This window comes from Adelges cooleyi, unplaced genomic scaffold (genome assembly GCF_023614345.1).
Source record: "Adelges cooleyi isolate 19-005CV unplaced genomic scaffold, UGA_ACOO_1.1 ACOO_flye_CR_arks_rails_tigmint_CR_PRNA_354, whole genome shotgun sequence".
Taxonomy (NCBI): Eukaryota; Metazoa; Arthropoda; class Insecta; order Hemiptera; family Adelgidae; genus Adelges; species Adelges cooleyi.
In genome coordinates, this window is record NW_026096029.1 from 1 (window position 1) to 20,386 (window position 20,386).

Below are 20,386 nucleotides of genomic sequence, written 5' to 3' on the forward strand. Positions count from 1 at the left end.
ATGACGTAACAATGTAAATGTTGTTTTGGCATCCAACTTTCTCTAAAACATGAAAAATTTTTTTAATAATATGCAATATTGTATGACGTATATCCATACACATGACACAAATTTGACTTCGTGAGTGATTTTATACCTGTTTTATGGGAACAGAGCCTTGAGATACATTCTTGTTCTATAGCTGTGTAATAGTAAGTACCGTGCAACGTATTGGTTCTATTTATTTATGTATAAAAATGTTTTAGTATTCTACGGTTTTACTGGTTGGACATTGATTTTTTAATAATTTAAATGAATTTCATACATTCGATGTTGACTTAAAAAGTTATAGTCAGTAGTGTCGTCAGTGGTCGTAGGAACAATCATTGATAAGAATTTACGATAAGGTTTCGACTGTTTTTTTGTTAATAGTGACAACTATTTACGTTATATTAGCCTGAGTTCTTAAATTAAGAATATTGCAAGTTATTTAGAATTTCTTTGATGATCTGGTTGACACAGGAAGATGGTTTTATATTATAAAATAAAAACACTGAGCATATTTCAGATTAATTATTCGTAAATTGTGTGTTCTGTGAAATTTAAAAACTAATCAATATGGGCTTGTATTTTAGACAATATTGCCATCATGTATGAGAATTGACGCCACAGCAGACGTGCAATTTGAATATTTGTTAATAAACATTGTGGGTGTTAGATAATAGTGGCTTCATGTTTGAGAACGGACGTGCGATTGCTTGTTTGCATATACTTTGTCGGTTGTGGCTAATGTGGATTGTATCACGCTTCTGTCATTGCATATTTGATTATAATATTATTACTTAATAATTATTATCTTTACCACATTGAAGTAATATATTTGTACTGTATGTGTTTGTGTATGTGCTGAAAGACAGCGTATGTACTGTTTAAATTGCTTTATAGTTTTTCTTTAAACCATCTGTAATGTTTTACCTTATCAAACAAATCATTTTCTCAGTGTATATATTATGAGAAGAATATAATAACAACCGTTGTGATGGAAAAAGTTAAGTAACATTCAGTATAGTAGCGTTTATTATAAATAATATAGATAACCAAACGAGACAAATTTAAGTTATGTACGCTGACACTGAACGGACACTACCAGTGTTATTTTAATTGTAAAAAATACTACTAGCGCCCGTCTTGTATCTGTAAATAGAAATAAAATTTGTCTTGGTTAGCTATCTAAAATAATTATAATCAATAAAAGTAGTAGTATTGGCTTTATTAAAGTTGTTATTATTTACTTGATCGTTATTGTTCAGATATTACTATTATTAAGTAGAGGAGGAGTGCCCTGTGCGTACAGCGTTGTTTGGGTTTGTTACATTCTGTCACTAGTTTGATACTCGGGCATCCGTCATGGGCGCTTAATTTTATGTATACGTATTAAAGTAATTCAAAATGTGTAGGAAAAACGATTACAACTATGTTTGTATTATTTAGTTAAATTAACTAAAGTAGTATTTTGTTTTTTAATTATTTTGGATTAACTTTACTGGTTATAAAAACTTATTCAAGTGCCGAAAATTATTATTGTGGTCATCTATTACGAGTTAAGAGGGCGTCACACTGCCCATTTTTAAGGAGTAAAGTTCAGGCAATTTTTTACAAAATATTAATTCAAAGGTTAAACTGTGATGTGTAATTATGAGTTCAATAACTAGGACTCTATTTTGGTAGTTAATTTATTTTTTAGACTATCACAGCATCCTTAAAAGCAATTTAAAAATGTTTTTAGCTTCGATGCAAAGCGAGCAGTTGCGAATAGCAACTCTATAAATCACAAATTTTATCTAGTTTGTACTTTGGGGGGTTACAAGTTGAAAAAGTTTTAGTCATCACAGACTAAATTTGAAAAAACAAAAAATAAAACCGTACGAGTTTTTAAGTTAGAACTTTTATTGGCTATAATTTCGAGAAAAAGAGTCGGATCGAGTTGAAACGTATAAGAAATAATTATTTGGTATGCCCGCACACGACAGTTGTGTCAAATTTAATCTATACCCATTTCCCACCCCCCTAGGGGGGTACAAGTTTTTTTGTTTTTTGGGGTTTTTAACTGTAATTTTAAAACTTTTGGGTTGAAAGTTTGCCAGTAGTTGGAACTCATATGTATCCATAACATATTAAACGGGTGAAAAATTCGGCACTACAGTTTTTTTTTAATTGCCGGGAAACTGCGTTTTCGCAGATTGCGTATATTTGAACAAAAACACTTAAAATCTTTAAAAAAAATTGATCAAATCATTAAAAAAAATTTATGTATATCTATCCAGAATGATACTATTAGGTTTTGTGCTCAAGTACCACTTTTGACTTTAAGTTTACACAAATTCAATTTTTTTTTTTTTTAACTAAAAACCCGGTGTACCAGATGGGATAAACGAACAGACACTAACAACTATTAGTTGGTAACGTCTATCCGTGTTAGATTAGGTTAGGGCTCAATGATCGGTATCATAATATTGTGTTTATTACATGATATCACAGACGACTAAATCGTGTAACTGATTATAGTAGACATTCGATTTACTGGGAAAAAACCTATCCTTGTACTTATTAAGACACTTAATGGTTCTGATATGACAAAATCACTGTCGTTATCTCGTTTTTTTATAGCCTGCGTTATATAACCTTATCGAAGGTCAACTATGAATATATAAGGTCCAACTACCTGCAAATTAAGAAGAGGACTGTTGTTTTTTTGATTCAAATTAAGTGTTGGTTTTTATGCAGTATACCGCCTCAAAATGTATATTTTATTACACAATTTTTTTAAAGGAAAACTAATGTTTTGCATATTGTTATACTGTTATTCATTTAAAGAGATTTACGTTTGATTGTTTAAATTGTCTAATATTAGATAATCTGCTTCGTGCTATTTTTAATTTTTTAGTTTGTCAACTTGTAGCTCTAATTTTGTATAAAATATTTCATTATTTTATTACTATGTACAAATTAAGATAAATATTAATAATAATTAAGTCATAAATGATAATACTTTATTTTATGACTAGATCAAATCTCGTGCACATTTAATATCATGATACTGCTCCTATGCTATTATGAAAAAAACACAATTTTTAAAATCTCCATAAAAGGTTATTGTTAAATAACAGGCAACAGCCGACCTCTAGTGGCTATACACGTTAATAATATTTAACTAATAAGTAATATATGTAGGTAAAATTTTTTGTTTTCTCCATCATAGTACCAGTATACGATTTATTTTAATTTAAATGTAAGAAAATCGATTTTTCTTTAGAAAATAACAAGAAATTAATATACAGGATAAGGCAGCAAAACGGCGATTTTCTAATGTATTTAAATGGTAAAACCCGTTTCACTATCCCACCCTTTACATTTTAAGGATCTATGAAAAGGTTTTTTTATTTGCATTTTATTTTGTACATTGTCAATCTAGTTAAATAGAAGTATAATATAGCTTTGAAATAATATAATCTAGGAAGTATAAATAGTTTGTGTGAGATTGCTCTAATGGAAGTATATAATACATAAATATTAATATTATTGAGAATAAGCGATTATAATTTAAACTATGGAGTACAAACGATTGAATCATGAATCGTCGACCATTCCAACAAAATATAACAAGACATTGTTTTTGTGTTATTTGGTCCACTACGTTTTTGCAAAAAAAACCAGTACAGTGGGGTCGGGGCATAGTGGGGATGGAGCATAGTTGGGTCGGGGCATAGTGGTGACGGGGAGGTCACAGGTTTACAGAAATTTTTAAATCTGAAAGTGATAAAATCACTTTCGAAAAAACGCTTCGATGCAAATCGGTAGTTATTATTTTCAAGTCAGTACAGTCTAAACCAAGCACAGTATAAACATGCAAAGTTAGAAAGTTTTAAATGAAGGTTCTGTATTTACAAATGAGCATCAAAGCGTTAATTTGAAAGCGATTTTATTCAATTTTATCACTATTATTTATAATAATTCTTGTAGACCTGTGACCTCTCCGTTTCCTCATTGCTTTAATTACATTATGCCAATACTCTACTGTACTAGTCCTCTCGGATAAAATCGCTTTCAAATTAACGCTTTGATGCTCATTTGTAAATACAGAACCTTCATTTAAAACTTTCTAACTTTGCTGGTTTATACTGTGCTTGGTTTGGACTGTACTGACTTGAAAATACTAACTACCGATTTGCATCGAAGCGTTTTTTCGAAAGTAATTTTATCACTTTCAGATTTAAAAATTTCTGTAAACCTGTGACCTCCCCGACACCACTATGCCCCGACCCAACTGTACTGGTTTTTTTATCTCTATATGTTTAAGCAGACTGAAGATAATTCGCTTAATTTTGGATTTGGAGTAAAAGCACCCATTATAAAATTGAAAGAAAACAATATTTCGGAGGGTAAGACGGTGCCTTTTTTTCATTATTCTTCGTATAACGCTCAATACAAAGTTTCAAAAAAAGTCTGTCCCCACTTATAATTTTTTTTTAATGTGTTTAGACTAAGGCTATTATAATTTTTAATAAAAAAAAGTCATGAGTTCTTGTATTAATTTTTGTAAATACGCTTTGGTTTTAGATTACTAGTGAGAAATAAACAAAAACCCAGAGTTAAAATGGACGATCATAGCAATGGAACCATTATCAAACTAGAAGATAATAAGATCGAGATAGAGCAGTGTTCTAAAGCCTTATTGAAAATAACAGAACCAAATCACATGGAGAACTCATACAAAAGTTCTACGACAAACCAAAACGATTATAAAAATATTATTGATGGAGATGCATATAGGTTATTTAACATATTGTTATTAAATAAGGGCTATGTTGTTATTAAATTATGTTTGATGAATAAGTCAAATCTTAAAAAAGTTATTAGTTGACACTCAATGTGAATTTATATAAAAAGATATAACCAATTTATTTTAAAAAAATAACCACCAACTTTTTTGGAACATAATAAGCTGATAGTTTTACGTTTTATATTTTATTGAGATTTAATTAAATGATATATTGGAATATTCAAACTGTGTGTCGCAACTCTCAGGGCGTTGCGTGAGTAGGTTAAGGGATCTGTTGAGGTTATAGATTTCAAATATCATAGTGAAATTAAAAAATTTGAGAGCGGTCAAAATATTGTTAAGGCAAAATATGCTTCCACAAAGAGGCATATTTCCCGTAGTAACAAAATAATTACCTACATTACAACATCTCGTGACAAGTCCTTGGAGAAATAGACTTGTTATTTTAAAAGTATTTGTCTTAGGACAGTCTGGTTCGTATTCAAATAATTGTTTACTTTTCCATAACATGAACGGTTGGATTTACATTTAGTGATAATTATTGTTTTATATACCTATATATTTTCCCAAACTTCTACAGTGTATATCTATAGTTATTTATTATATTTATTTTAAATATAGAAGAATCAATACTAATTAAAAAAATGTACTCCATTTTTTAGACTTAATGAAGCAGGAGGTATTAAAATTGAAGAAGGAGAAACGGACGATTATCATTATAAGTCTATTTTTGAGGTAGAAGAAGAAAATAAACAAGGGAAAGAGGGAACAAGGGAACTCAAAATTAACCAAAAAACCACAGTCGACTCCTATACGTAACTTCTTATCAATTATCGTTTCTACGACCACTGTCGGCACAACTCACTCCACTAGTCAAATTACTCGACAAACGAATGTATGAAAAACATTGAAATTGTTTAAAATTCATTACCCACACGATACACTAGGTAATCTAATTAATTGTTAAAAATCAATAAATAAAACCATAATGTTACTCGATACTTACTAATACACAGCAATGCGATGAGATTGTTTGTCAAGGATCTGATCCCTAACCACGTCAAACGACAGGTATACAACCACGCACTGAATCTTTGATAATGACGTGTGTGTTAGCCACGGTTATAGATAAACAGGTTACTCGACGGTGTATGTTTTCGACTGGCTCATAGCGGTCACGCCGCGTTACGCTGTCTATAGAGCGCGCTACCGATATGCAGGCCATCATAAGTTATATTTCCTATCCGACGTGTACTAAAAAGCTGTTTTTTAAACCAATAAAGATAGTATAACACAAGTCTACACGAACAATATAATACATGAGTTTATTAATATTATTACGGTATATTAATAATATTAATAAACCGTAAACATTCTAAATCTGCCTAATTTTCAGACTTAAATCCCAAAAACTTTACTTGAAATGTGTAATAAAGAAAACAATTCTATACGTTCTTGTGGAATAGGTTTATGATAATTTTTTTGGATTCTATTTTTATGGGCAGTATAATGTTTAAAGAATATTCCCTACTGATTTAGACGTAAATCGACTATTTTTGAAAAGCCCGCGCTTTTCAGTTTACCTTCACTGCATTGCATCTCCAGCCGGTGGTTATCACCCCTATCACACACAAACACTCACACACACACAAACATCATTATCATGACGTAACAATGTAAATGTTGTTTTGGCATCCAACTTTCTATAAAACATGAATAATTTTTTTAATAATATGCAATATTGTATGAAGTATATCCATATACATGACACAAATTTGACTTCGTGAGTGATTTTATACCTGTTTTACGAGAACAGAGCCTCGAGATACATTATTGTTCTATAGCTGTGTAATAGTAAGTACCGTGCAAAATATTGGTTCTATTTATTAAAAATGTTTTAGTATTCTACGGTTTAACAGGTTAGACATTGAGTTTTTTAATCATTTAAATGAATTTCATACATTCGATGTTGACTTAAAATGTTATAGTCAGATGTGCCGTCAGTGGTCGTAGGATCAATAATTGATAAGAATTTACGATAAGGTTTCGACTGTTTTTTTGTTAATAGTGACATCTATTTACGTTATAATAGCCTGAGTTCTTAAATTAAGAATATTGTAAATTATTTAGAATTTCTTTGATGTTCTGGTTGATTCAGGAAGATGGTTTTGTATTATAAAAAAAAAACACTGAGGATATTTCAGATTAATTATTCGTAAATTGTGTCTTGTGTGAAATTTAAAAACTTATCATTGTGGGTATTTATTTTAGACAATATTGTCATCATGTATGAGGATTGACGCCACAGCAGACGTGCAATTTGAATATTTGTTAATAAACATTGTGGGTGTTAGATAATAGTGGCTTCATGTTTGAGAACGGACGTGCAATTGCTTTTTTGCATATACTTTGTCGGTTGTGGGTAATGTGGATTGTATCACGCTTCTGTCATTGCACATTTTATTATAATATTATTCTTTTAAAATTATTATCTTTACATTGAAATAATATATATGTACTGTATATGTGTTTGTGTATGTGCTGAAAGACAGCGTATGTACTGTTTAAATTGCTTTATAGTTTTTCTTTATACCATTTGTAATGTTTTACCTTATCAAACAAATCATTTTCTCAGTGTATATATTATGAGAAGAATATAATAACAACCGTTGTGATGGCAAAAGTTAAGTAACATTCAGTATAGTAGCGTTTATTATAAATATTATAGATAACCAAACGAGACAAATTTAAGTTATGTACGCTGACACTGAACGGACGCTACCAGTGTTATTTTAATTGTAAAAAATACTTGCTCTCCGGAATATTGTTCTCTTTTAATTTTATAATGGGTGCTTTTACTCTAAAACCAAAATTAAGCAAGTTATTTTCAGTCCGCTTAAACATGTTTTTACCACTGAACATTACCGGTGCGACGCCCTTTTAAGTGTACAATGCTTCTAAGGTTTTGATTTTCCTGTGAACAATGGTTTTGCTTTATTTTGCAAGAAAGTCTGTCCCCACTCATAATTTTTTTTTAATGTGTTTAGACTAAGGCTATTATAATTTTTAATAAAAAAAAGTCATGAATTCTTGTATTAATTTTTGTAAATACGCTTTGGTTTTAGATTACTCGTGAGAAATAAACAAAAACCCAGAGTTAAAATGACCAATCTTAGCAATGGAACCATTATCAAACTAGAAGAAAATAAGATCGAGATAGAGCAGTGTTCTAAAGCCTTATTGAAAACAACAGAACCAAATCACATAGAAAACTCATACAAAAGTTCTACGACAAACCAAAACGATTATAAAAGAATTATTGATGGAAATGCATATAGGTAATTATGATATTGTTATTAAATTACAATATAGCTCGGTTGGATAAATAAGTCAAATCAAAAATTTGAGAGCCGTCCAAATATTGTTAAGACAAAATACGCTTCCACAAAGAAGCATATTTCCCGCATAGAGTGGTTACAAAACAATTACCAACATTACAACATCTTGTGACATGTTAAAAAATTTATCTGACGTATTCAAACAGTTTTTAGACAATCCACAATGATCCTCAAAAAATAATTGACAACGATGCATAGAGTAATAACAATTTTTAATTAAGTTATTTTACACATTTTGTTAAGAAAAAACCATAACCTAATTAAAATGAGTACAGACATTCTATGACAAAATCCTTGGAGTAATAGACTTGTTATTTTAAAAGTATTTGTCTTAGGACAGTCTGGTTCGTATTCAAATAATTGTTTACTTTTCCATAACATGAGCGGTTAGATTTACATTTAGTGATAATTATTGTTTTATATACCTATATAATTTCCCAAACTTCTACAGTGCATATCTATAGTTATTTATTATATTTATTTTAAACATGTATTAACTAAGTATTTTTTTTGTTAAAGATAAACAACATATTTATATTGCGACATACTTCCTATTATATAAAATATTTATAATTATTTCGACAATGTAAATATAGAAGAATCGATACTAATTAAAAAAATGTACTCCATTTTTTAGACTTAATGAAGCAGGAGGTATTAAAATTGAAGAAGGAGAAACGGACGTTTATTATTATAAGTCTATTTTTGAGGTAGAAGCAGAAAATAAACAATGGAAAGAGCAACAAAATACAATCGACGCGAATGAATACAAGTAATATAATTTTTAGAATAAAATATTTTAAATATATGGTAATAAATAAGTATTGTGGTCACCCATAATAATCATTTATTTTCAGTATCCGGACACAATTAAATACATTTTTTAATGTATATTTTCTTATTTTAAAACTTTGTCACTATTGTCAAAAACCAATAATTAAAAAAATATAAAATATCAGAAATAACTTTTAGAATTAAATATTTTAAATACACCTAATTTTTTTAGTTCTCATTATAAGTTTATTTTACAGGTTTTTTGATTATTTTTAATTATTATAATTTTTTTAATTATATTTTATTTGTCAGCGTTGTTAATTCGAAAATCAAAGTTGAAGACAAAACAGACGGTTATTACCATAGCATAGAGAACAAAATTGATAAAGACAATGAAGATATGAAAAAGGAATTATCTGAAACCTTTATAAGTGAAACAAAATCGAGTAACATTGAAAAATTATATAATAGTCGTGTGACAGCACGGAACGATCTTCAAAAAATATTTGACGGGAATATATACAAGTAATTCGTTTTTCTGATTACATATTATAACTAAATACCTAAATACAAAGTAATAATTAAAAGATCGTTTTACTGATAGCGCGTTGTACACTTTTCTATAATAACATTCATTACTCTCCTAACCTAACACACTACTATCAAAAATAAGATAAGACAGATTATCTAATCTGTGCTACTATTGTCAAACACATATAGTAATTACAATGATAGATAATATTATTACATAGAATATAACAAAACAGTGTAACAATAATACACCCGTTATACACATAAAAAAAGTTACAGATAGAATAAGCCCTGAGCTCTTACAAACAACCTAAAACCACAAGTCTGACAAAAATAGGTGTTAAAAAAGAAATCTTGGTTTTCTAATAACATTTTCCTGTTTACTAACTAAGTATTTTTATTATAAAGATAAACAACATATTTATATTGCGACATACTTCCTATTATATAAAATATTAATAATTATTTCGACAATGTAAATATAGAAGAATCGATACTAATTAAAACAATTTACTCTATTTTATAGACTTAATGAAGCAGGAGGAATTAAAATTGAAGTAGGAGAAACGGACGATTATTATTATAAGTCTATTTTTGAGGTAGAAGCAGAAAATAAACAATGGAAAGAGCAACAAAATACAATCGACGCGAATGAATACAAGTAATATAATTTTTATAATAATATATTTTAAATACAAGTATTGATGTTACTTATACATTTATTTGATGTATATTTCCTTATTTTAAAACTATGACACTATTCTCAATAACCAATATTTAAAACATATCCAAGTATAAAATTTAACCAATATAATTCTTAGAAATTTTAATACTTTAATTACATCCAACTAATGTCAACAACATCAACTATTAACATACTTTTTTATTATGTTTTTTTTTAGTTCTATTATAACTTAATTTTACAGATTTTCTGATTCTTTTTAATTAGTATACTTTTTTTAATTATATTTTATTTTTCAGCGATGTTGATTTGAAAATCAAAGTTGAAGACAAAACAGACGGTTATTACCATGGCATAGAGAACAAAATTCATAAAGACGACGAAGATATGAAACAGGAATTAACTGAAATTTCTATAGAAGAAACAAATTCAACTAATATTGATAAATCATATAATAGTTATGTGACAGCACAGAACCATCTTCAAAAAACATTTGACGGGAATATATACAAGTAATTCGTTTTTCTGATTACATATTATAACTAAATACCTATATACAAAGTTAATGTTAAAGATCGCACAGTCACTACAAACGAAGAATTGTTTTACTGATAGCGCGAAGTATACTTTTCTATAATACTCGCTTCTTAGCAATATTATATATTTAATTTTAAAGATTTGAAATAAATATTTCTTTTTTTTAGTTACAGAAAAGTGATTAATACAACGATAGTTCAAGTCGAAGCCGATTTATTGAACGGACATTATTTCGAGTCCGTGATTGAAGTTGAAAATAATGGTCTTTTAGATGTGCAACCTACTAAAAACGGTTTGGACAAAATACAGCAATTTGCGTGTGATTTATGTAAGATGTATTTTAACACTAAACGGAGAGTGACCCAGCACATAATTCGATTACATAATGCACATGCATCAACACAGAAAAACACTGCAACTCAAGTTATCAAAAATCGTCTTACGTAAGGCAGTTTCATTTAATTTATCAATTTTCTTAAAATGTTTTTTCGTTAAAACGAAGTAGTAAAAATATTCTTCTTATTCATTACATCTCTTATTATTTAAATATGTACTGTATAAATCACGATACAACAATTTATTAAACTTGTAAATTAGCAGTTAAAGTTGCCTTTCAATTTTTAATAAAGAAAAAATGAAGTAGATATTGGCAAGTAAAAAGCTGTGGGATACTCACGTTCATATACTAATTATATAGTATTTTATAGTTGAAAATAGAAATTCGTCCGTAAATGTTTCACACGTTTTCTAACTATCTTATTGTAAGACTTATCAACTGTTTTCCTTACAAATAGAATAAATAATAAAAGAGAGAGATACAACGTTAAAAATTAAGCTTCCACGCGGGATGAAAACAGCATAATTATCAATATTTTTATACATTAATACTTATAGTCAAAGATAATTTTAGGTCCAATAAAATAAAAAACTTATCAAACACAAATTGCATAGGTGTAAATAGAAAAGGGTATTAACATAATATGTCCTAACGTGAGAAGTTTATAATTATTTTAAACATTATTATTTATTGTCTGACATGTTTTGTTGTAGAGTCAATGATACGAGTTATGAAGGGAATAAACAAACTGATGGTTGTCAAGTCGAGTCTTGGATTGAAAAAGGTGTCAATAATCAAATAGCACGAAAGAATGACAATAAATATATAAAAGAACGACGAATATTCCACTGCGATTTTTGTCAAACGTCGTACCGTACTAAAAAGCAAATAACATTACATATAGTAAAATCCCACAAAAGTTCAAATAACCAATATTCTACCCTAAAAAATAGCATTATACATAACAATAAATATACTAGAGCATTCACCAAAAACATCATCCGACACTACAAATGTGATGTTTGTTTTAAAGATTTTTCGTGTAAATCACTACTCACTAAACACGAACGAGTACACAATGGGGAAAAGCCCTATAAATGCGCTGTTTGCTCAAAGTCGTTTTCTCAAAAATATAATCTAACAGCTCATGAACGAGTGCACACTGGAGAAAAACCTTATAAATGTGATGTTTGTTTAAAGTCATTTTATACAAATTCAGACCTCACAAAACATAAACGCGTGCACACTGGAGAAAAACCTTATAAATGTGATGTTTGTTTAAAGTCATTTTATACAAATTCAGACCTCACAAAACATAAACGCGTGCACACTGGAGAAAACCCTTATAAATGTACTGTTTGTTTAAAGTCGTGTTATTCAAATGCAGACCTCACAAAACATAAACGCGTGCACACTGGAGAAAAGCCCTTTCAGTGTTTGGTATGTTTAAAATCATTTTCTGAAAAACCTTCGCTTACAAATCACAAACGAGTGCACTCAGGAGAAAAACCCTACAAATGTGCGGTCTGCTTAAAATCGTTTTCCTTAAACGGAAATCTCACAAAACATGAACGAGTACATGCTGGTGAAAAACCCTACAAATGTGCTGTATGTTTTAAGTCGTTTACTGATAAATCAAGCCTCACAAAACACAACAAACGCGTACACTCTGATTGATTACCCTTAAAAATATATTTACTCAAGTTTATTTTCTCAATAATCGAAGTTTATAAATTTTAACTTAAAATTATATAGTAATATATTTTTTATTTTATTACTAACATAAAATTGTGTATATGTGCGTTACTTATTTCAATCAATGTTTATTGAAACGTGTTTATATACTTCTAGAGCAAAATGTATTTTTAATTATATTGTTAGATATTGTGTTTAATCAGTGCACGTTAAAAATTGTAAGCTACTCGACACTAGTGTTTGTAATGATTAAACAAAACTACATAATCATCATAATTGTATATAATGACTATTGTAATTTGTTTAAAATATATATTTATACAATTATTTGATAACTTCTTTTTTACATTTTTTTGTTATCACTTCACAGGCAGTGCCCAAAGTAGAGTAGTAGAATGTATAAAAAACTATAAGCTAAGGGTAAATACAAGAGTGAAAGAAAAAAAATATAAATATAAATGTTAATAATAACAATTAAATAAGAAACTATAAAAAAGTAAGACTGTATCTTATCTCGATCGTACAATGTATCTCTTGGGATACGTAGCCAATGAAAATGGTCTTTATTTTGGCGACAAAAAACTTAACATTGTTTCTTATAGCCTACTAGTGTCTTTGCTGGAACACAAAACGATAGTCATGTGAAAAGACTTTGAAATAGCATATCGTATTCTACCATCGGTGCCGTCTCAATACTAGACAAGATTGGCCCATTTCTTAAAAAAACGAGGAATATAAAAATAAAAATAAATTCTGTTTTTTGTCAAGTCTTAAAAACTGTTCTTCTTCTTGGATTTTTCGGCCATCAAGACCATTCCGTCACACATCTTAAACACTGTTATTTATTTTTAATTTTCAGGGTTACAAAAAGCAAGCGTTAGTCGTATCAACTGATGTTGAACACAAATTTAAACTAGCTATTGAACTACAAAACTTGGCCAAAGCTTTGGTATTGGTGAAAGAAGCTTCAAGTCCTCAGAAATGGAGACAACTATCTGAATTGGCTTCGGCGCAAGCCGACTTGGAGTTAGCACAAGAATGTTTACATCAAGCTCAAGACTATGGCGGCCAAGTGTTAAGCAATACATATAAAAGAGCATTGTTGCTCATGCAAGTAGGAGTGAAGTGTGGTTATGAACTAAAGAAATAGCAGACTTGGCTACAATGTAGATAACACTACTTTGATAGGTTGACATTTTTGGGAGGGGCGTGGAACTTGGCCTTTTTTCACTGTTAGGTTTTTGTTGGAGATATCATTTCTTTTTGCGGGCGAGGTTTTTTTTTAAAAGGCATTGAATGTATATTGTACGTCGTAGATTTTCTCTTGTTTTAACGTGTTGTTATATCAACTACGTAGAAATGTACATGATGTATATGTTTATATGTACATAAAACTACACTTTGTAATGAAGCTACAATTTATACAAGTAGCTACTTGCATAGTGATTAATAATTTATTAATTATTAATAAACCACGATAGTAATTAAATTAGTCAAAATTAATATAGTGCAATTTAATTAATAAATTAGTGAAGCTAGCATTTATACAAGTAACCACTATAAATCTAGTTTAGTATTTTAAACGTACAAACGAAACTAAACGTTTAGGTGTACAATTACACTTAATAATAAACCACGTGACAAACGTAACAAGAACACTGCTACACTGCCATACATGTAAACACGAATTAACAAAGACACAAACTACGACCAAATGATGGCTGACTAGAGACGTGGGAATTAACAGCGCCCTGTGCCGCTTGTAGTGCGGCGAAGGTCATTAATCCCCCCCACCTAGCGCATTAATTTTGAGTAAATTTCAATTTTCTGATTTTTCCCTTTACTTACACCATAAGATTCACTTTTGTGCCAAATTTCACGTTTCTGCCTATACTGGAAGTGTCTTATAATTTTGATGATGAATGACTGAGTGAGTGAGCAAATTTTAAAATCCTCCCATTTTTAAAACGGCTAAATATTAGGGCTTTAATTTTAGACAGTGTCCTTAACTATTTTAATTTAATTTAGGTTTCAAATTTTAAAAGCCATCATAAGTATCCATCATAAGAAGTAGCAGAGATATGAGAGTTAGAAATACCGGGTGAATTAGTTCGTGTAAAAATACACTGGTATTGCTAGAACTTGGCTGGCGTACTGCCGTGCGCTTAGATAATATACACGAATAGTTTATTATTATGTACTTAATAATATATTTTAATATATTTTTAAACCTCCTATAGTAACCTAAATGATACAATTTGTTTGATTTTTAATTTATTGTAACGATTTATTTTGTATTTTTTCAATTGGTTATAAAGTAGCCACTATAAATCTAGTTTAGTATTTTAAACGTACAAACGAAACTAAACGTTTAGGTGTGCAATTACACTTTAAAATAAACTACGTGACAAATGTAACAAGAACACTGCTACATTGCCATACATGTAAACACGAATTAACAAAGACACAAACTACGACCAAATGATGGATGACTAGAGACGTGGGAATCAACAGCGCTCTGTACCGCTTGTAGTAAAATATTGTATTATACTGTTAGTTTAGCTAACCCGATTATAGATATTGCGTTTAATAACTGTGGCTAAAGGTTGGTATCACCTACTCCTACTCTACCGCGGTGAAACGCTGGCAACGCGGTGTCAGTTGGTACCACTACCAGCCATCAGCCATCTTCGGTCCGCCATTCGCTCGACTCTTACGACCTAGTCACATCACGCACGACGCCCTTTTCCCCGAACACTCCATTTCTAACGTCGTTTTGTTGTTTTGTTAACTATTTGTCCTATTTTGTTCGTTAATCTTATTTTTAATCATATTGTTTTGTACATATTTCAATATACGAGGACTTGGAATAACGCAATGATCAGGACACTCCATTTGGACCTAGGTCTCAAGAGAACGTTTACTTGGACATTCAAGATGGCGGACGTCGCATGACCGATAATTGGTCCAGATTTTTTATACACCGCCCATTTTTAAGGAGTAAAGTACAAGCATTTTTTTACAAAATATTAACTTAACCCTTTGTGTGATAGTGGCCTCTATGAAAACCACTTTTATTCGTACGGCAGACGCGCAGAATTGTTGTAATGGTTCGGAAATTATCCATACTATGGCATATATGAAGGCCACTTGTAAAAATACCCTAAATGGGCAGAACTATTTTTTTCATTAAAACCTTCTTTTAGAATAGTATTACCATTCTACTCCCTATTTGTATCATTTTTGTTTAAGGGAACATCAATGTTTCTTTTTAAATTAAGTCCTGTAGATGGTGGCTGAAATAGATACCACCAAACTATAAAGGGCTATGAATTTTCCTTGACTTAGATTGATTATGTACTTATTTTGTACCTACATAGTTTTAGAAGTGTCGGTGTATCGTTAAATAAAATTCAATCGCAATCATTGAATGAAAATTACTCTACTTAGCATTAAATTCAAAGAAAACGAGTGTCTTACGTTAGATAAATCAACCACATTTTTGTGATCTATAGATTTAAACCGTTTGTGCTCATAAATCTTCTTTGCGCAAATAGTTATATCGATAAATAATATACTGTCAGTTAAATATTTTTTTTTCTTTTATATGTATTTTTTTTAAACTCATCTTTATGTTATTATTATATATTTTTTTTACAATGTTGTTAAAAAAGAAAAGACGAGTTCCTTTATTTTTTGTGAATAAAAGAAAATCTGTAGTTGTTATGAGGAAAGTGAGTGGATTCATTAGCTTGTAACTTCGTTTTTTTTTTTTAATACAAATACTTAAAATTTAATCCCTTTTATTAAAATTTTTCCCTTAACATATTATTTCCTATCCTTTTGTTGTTTCACACATTGGAAGTAACAATATCGATTTATTCTTTCCAATGGTAAATTTTTAAATGTAAATTCTACACATTTTAGTGATAGAACTATACAATTCAACTATTGGTAGATTATAATATGTATGTATGTATGTATATTATTAAGTGAACTGACAAATTCGTCTCCGTCTTTTTTTATTGTTTTTCCAATCTTTTTAAATCATCATTCAGAACGTCAATTTTTAAAATTCTAGGTGGAATTTTCCCCATTTTGCAATGTAGATGAGTGTTAGTTTCCCTTTCATAATAAATAAAATTTAATATCACTGTTAAAATATTAAAGTTTATTTTCTGAATTCCCTAAATCATATTTTTATTATTAGCATTTTCAATTTTTTTCTTCTTGTTCTAATTGTTTAAATGTCTCTTTTAATAACCCTAACCTATCAATAGTGGTTATTTAATTGTGACGCTATCCTAGTTAAATCGATATAATCTGATACAAATACATTTTTAAATTGGTCCATTTGTTCTTTTAACATTTCTTCATTAGTGTAAAAATGTTCAATTTGTTTTTCTGTTGCTATATTACAACGAAAATGATAAAAGTTTCCTAAAGATTGAAACCCTCTTTTGTTTCGTTTACCTGAATTTGATATTTTGTTGAAAACATCATCCATACCTCTCTTACTATCTCTAATATTACTATTGACGTTCTTTAATTAAGATAAGATTTGTTTGGTAACATAACAATAGCTACTATTTTTATTTTTACAGTAATTTTCAATTTTCCAAGAGTCCCAATTACCATTTATGTCATCCATAAGAATATTTTGGGTGTACACTAAGGGTATACTTTTGTCATAGATGATTGCCTCCTGAATTTCATTAAAGAAGGCACCAGAAGAAACAGTTACCCTTAGCATGGATTTTCCAGCTTCAATTAGCGCAAGAATGATTAAATAAAAACTCCCAGCTCCCGTCTTAAACAGAATTAGAAAATTTACCAAAAAAAAATTTTTTTTAACTTTATTTACATGTATTTTTTTTTTATTTACAACACATTTTTCTTTATACAATTATAACTATTTAAAAATTAAAAAAAATTTAATATTAATTACTAAAAAACAAGGAAATATGTGCATATGGCTAAGCTATATGTTTTTTTTAAAAATATTTTAATGGAATTTTCTTTATCGCCTCTAGTTTTTCGTCTATGGTTGGATCTTCGATTTGGGCGCAAATCCTCTGCAAATTGGTCTCATTTTATAAAAAGTTTCGTTTCCATTTGAAATTGTTCATTAGTAGGACTTTTCAGCAGTGTGCACGAGTTCGTGTTTTGTGAAAGTGGATTTCAAGATTACGGCTAAATACACGACACTATACACGGCGGCCGATACCACAATAATAATATGTTTGTTCATGTTTGTCGAGTTGTGATTTTCCAGAAAATGACTTCAAACATACAGCACACGTATACGGATTTTCCCCAGAGTGTCCTCTTTTATGTACAGTGAAATGGAACTTTTGAGAAAACGATTTTAGGCAAATATCACATTTGTAGGGTTTTTCCCCAGTGTGCACTCTACAATGTTTGGTGAGATGTGATTTTTCAGAAAATGACTTTAAACATACAGCACATTTATAGGGTTTTTCACCAGTGTGCAATCGTTCGTGTATTGTAAGGTTGTTTCAATGTGAAAATGACTTAAGACATACAGCACATGTATAGGGTTTTTCGCCAGTGTGTACTCGTTCATGTATTGTGAGGTAGCTTTTACATGAAAATGGTTTTAGGCAAATAGCACATTTAAAGGGTTTTTCCCCAGTGTGCAAGCGCTCGTGAACTTTTAGGGCAGATTTTTTAGAAAATGGCTTAGAACACACCTCACAGTTGTAGGACTTCTCACCAGAGTGTGCCCTATAACAAAATACAAAACCTTAAATTAAAAAAAAAAAAGTTTAAAAAAGTAATATTCTTTTCACATTTGTATATTATTGCTAAATGTTTTATTTTGAGATTGGGAGATGTAAATTTGTTTGTTTTACAAAAAATCCAACTGAATATAATTTTGGATCATCTATAAAGATTGATAAATATACAATTACGAAACTGTATATTCAAGCAAATTCAATAATTTCTATAAAAATTTGAATATCTCTCAGATGTAACAGAGTTCAGAAGTTCAAGTACCTAGGTACACTTATAACTCAGAACAATGAAATACAAGAGGAGATAAACGCAAGAATACAGGCAGGCAATAGATGCTATTTTGGATTGGACAAGCTGTTCAAGTCAAAAGATTGTTGTCTAAGAGTCTAAAGGTACAACTGTATAGAACTTTTGTAGGAATACAGGAGAATGGAGAATTAGACATAATGTGAAGATCAGGGAGCCATATCAGAAACCAAACATAGTCGACGATATAACAAAGAGGCGCCTCTTTTGAGCTGGCCACGCATGGCGAAAAAAAAGCGCCCTTATACACAGGGTACTATGTGGCTCTCCAGAAGGCGTAAGACCACTTGGTAGACCCAGGTTGAGGTGGGAAGACCAGGTGTCAAAAGATGTGGAGCGGGTTGAACCGGATGCTGATTGGCAAGTCCTAGCGCAGGATAGAGAGAGATGCCATGGCATGTGTTTGTCAGTTTGGTCTTAAAGGCCGTAAACTACGAAGAAGAAGAAGAAGAAAAAAATTGAATATCTCTCAGGGTTTTACTCGCAACTCTCTACTTTTTTTATTAAATTTAATATACCAGTAATAATTTATTATGTTATATGTATTGCCTTACAAAATATTTTTATTGAAGACCTGTTTTGTAGATCTTTCCTGGGTCGATGAATATGCACTATGTGATCGAGGTATGCGTTGGGCGGTCGTTTTCAAATCCAAAAGCCCATTTTCTTCAACTTCAATCAAGGATTCGTAATAATGTCCATCTACCATATCAACTTCGACTTTAACCACCGTTGTATTGCACAGTTCTCTGTTACTAAAAACATTTAATTAAAATATCGAAATTGAAATAGATAATACCAGCAGCGAGTAATGCATGTTAATGAATGATGTACTACACGCTATCAGTGAAAGGGTTCTTCGTTTGTGGCGACTGTGCGATATTTTATTATCACAATATTAAATTTAATATTACAATATTTATTTTAAAAAGAATTACTTATAAATATTCCCGTCAAATGATTTTAGAAGTTCGTTCTGTGGTGTGACGCAACTATTATAGGGTTTTTCAATGTTGGTCGATTTTGTTTCTTTTGTAAATGTTTCAGTTATTTCATTGTTCCCCTCGTCGACTTTATCAGTTTTGAACACTGTCTCGTAGTTATCATCCGTTTCCACTTCAATTTTGATTATTGATTCAGAATACCTGAAAAATTAGAAAATAATTTAAAAAATTACAATAACTAAAAAAAAGACATAATAAAACAGTAAGTTTATAGTTGATGTTGTTTTTAAAATTACTTTTTAGTGAAGGTTGTTAGCGATAAATTAAAATATTTATAATATTTTCAACATTGTATTAGATAAGCAACTCGAGGAGATACGCTTGTAATACTCATAAAACCTGTATGGTTAGTTATCGTACTAGGCTCAAAAAACGAACAAGTTTAAATAAGCTAAAAACGAGTAATAGTTTAAAAGGAAAAGCCACATCCAAAATATCAGTTTAGCAAAACAGCTTAACAACTTTAGATGTTTGTTTAGTATTAAAAAAAATGCATAAAGTTCAAACTGATGTTTTGGCAAAGTTAATTAAATCTCTAATGTT

General features: G+C 29.8%; 1 protein-coding gene and 1 long non-coding RNA gene across 13 annotated transcripts; one reads left to right on the plus strand and one right to left on the minus strand.

Annotated features, from left to right (window-relative positions):
- Nucleotides 1-20: 20 nt before the first annotated feature.
- On the plus strand, nt 21-13,006 carry LOC126840119 (zinc finger protein 468-like). 11 transcript variants are annotated; one of them, XM_050575623.1, is made up of 10 exons: nt 21-191; nt 4,597-4,809; nt 7,945-8,157; nt 8,855-8,989; nt 9,304-9,516; nt 10,049-10,183; nt 10,504-10,716; nt 10,909-11,184; nt 11,792-12,383; nt 12,468-13,006. In XM_050575623.1, the coding sequence occupies exons 2-10, from the start codon at nt 4,634-4,636 to the stop codon at nt 12,753-12,755; spliced, it is 2,241 nt and encodes a 746-aa protein (XP_050431580.1). In that variant the 5' UTR covers nt 21-191; nt 4,597-4,633; the 3' UTR covers nt 12,756-13,006. The 11 variants fall into 11 exon arrangements, with proteins under 11 accessions (XP_050431580.1, XP_050431584.1, XP_050431586.1 ...); XM_050575619.1 differs by having other exon boundaries at nt 22-191; nt 11,792-13,006; XM_050575620.1 differs by lacking the exon at nt 21-191 and adding an exon at nt 242-386 and having other exon boundaries at nt 11,792-13,006.
- A 4,739-nt stretch (nt 13,007-17,745) lies between these two features.
- On the minus strand, nt 17,746-20,311 carry LOC126840118 (uncharacterized). 2 transcript variants are annotated; one of them, XR_007686044.1, is made up of 4 exons: nt 20,080-20,311; nt 19,778-19,984; nt 19,394-19,594; nt 17,746-18,521 (listed from the first exon to the last, which is right to left on the minus strand). It is a non-coding gene; the product is annotated as an uncharacterized LOC126840118 (long non-coding RNA). The 2 variants fall into 2 exon arrangements; XR_007686043.1 differs by having other exon boundaries at nt 19,778-20,311.
- Nucleotides 20,312-20,386: the final 75 nt, after the last annotated feature.

Excerpts from the sequence above, each read along its gene's own strand:
- LOC126840119 (XM_050575619.1), top strand. The coding sequence starts at position 4,634 with ATGGACGATCATAGCAATGGAACCATTATCAAACTAGAAGATAATAAG. Across the intron at positions 9,517-10,048 it reads TTTGACGGGAATATATACAA|ACTTAATGAAGCAGGAGGAA; the intron begins GTAATTCGTTTT and ends TCTATTTTATAG. Across the intron at positions 10,717-10,908 it reads TTTGACGGGAATATATACAA|TTACAGAAAAGTGATTAATA; the intron begins GTAATTCGTTTT and ends TCTTTTTTTTAG.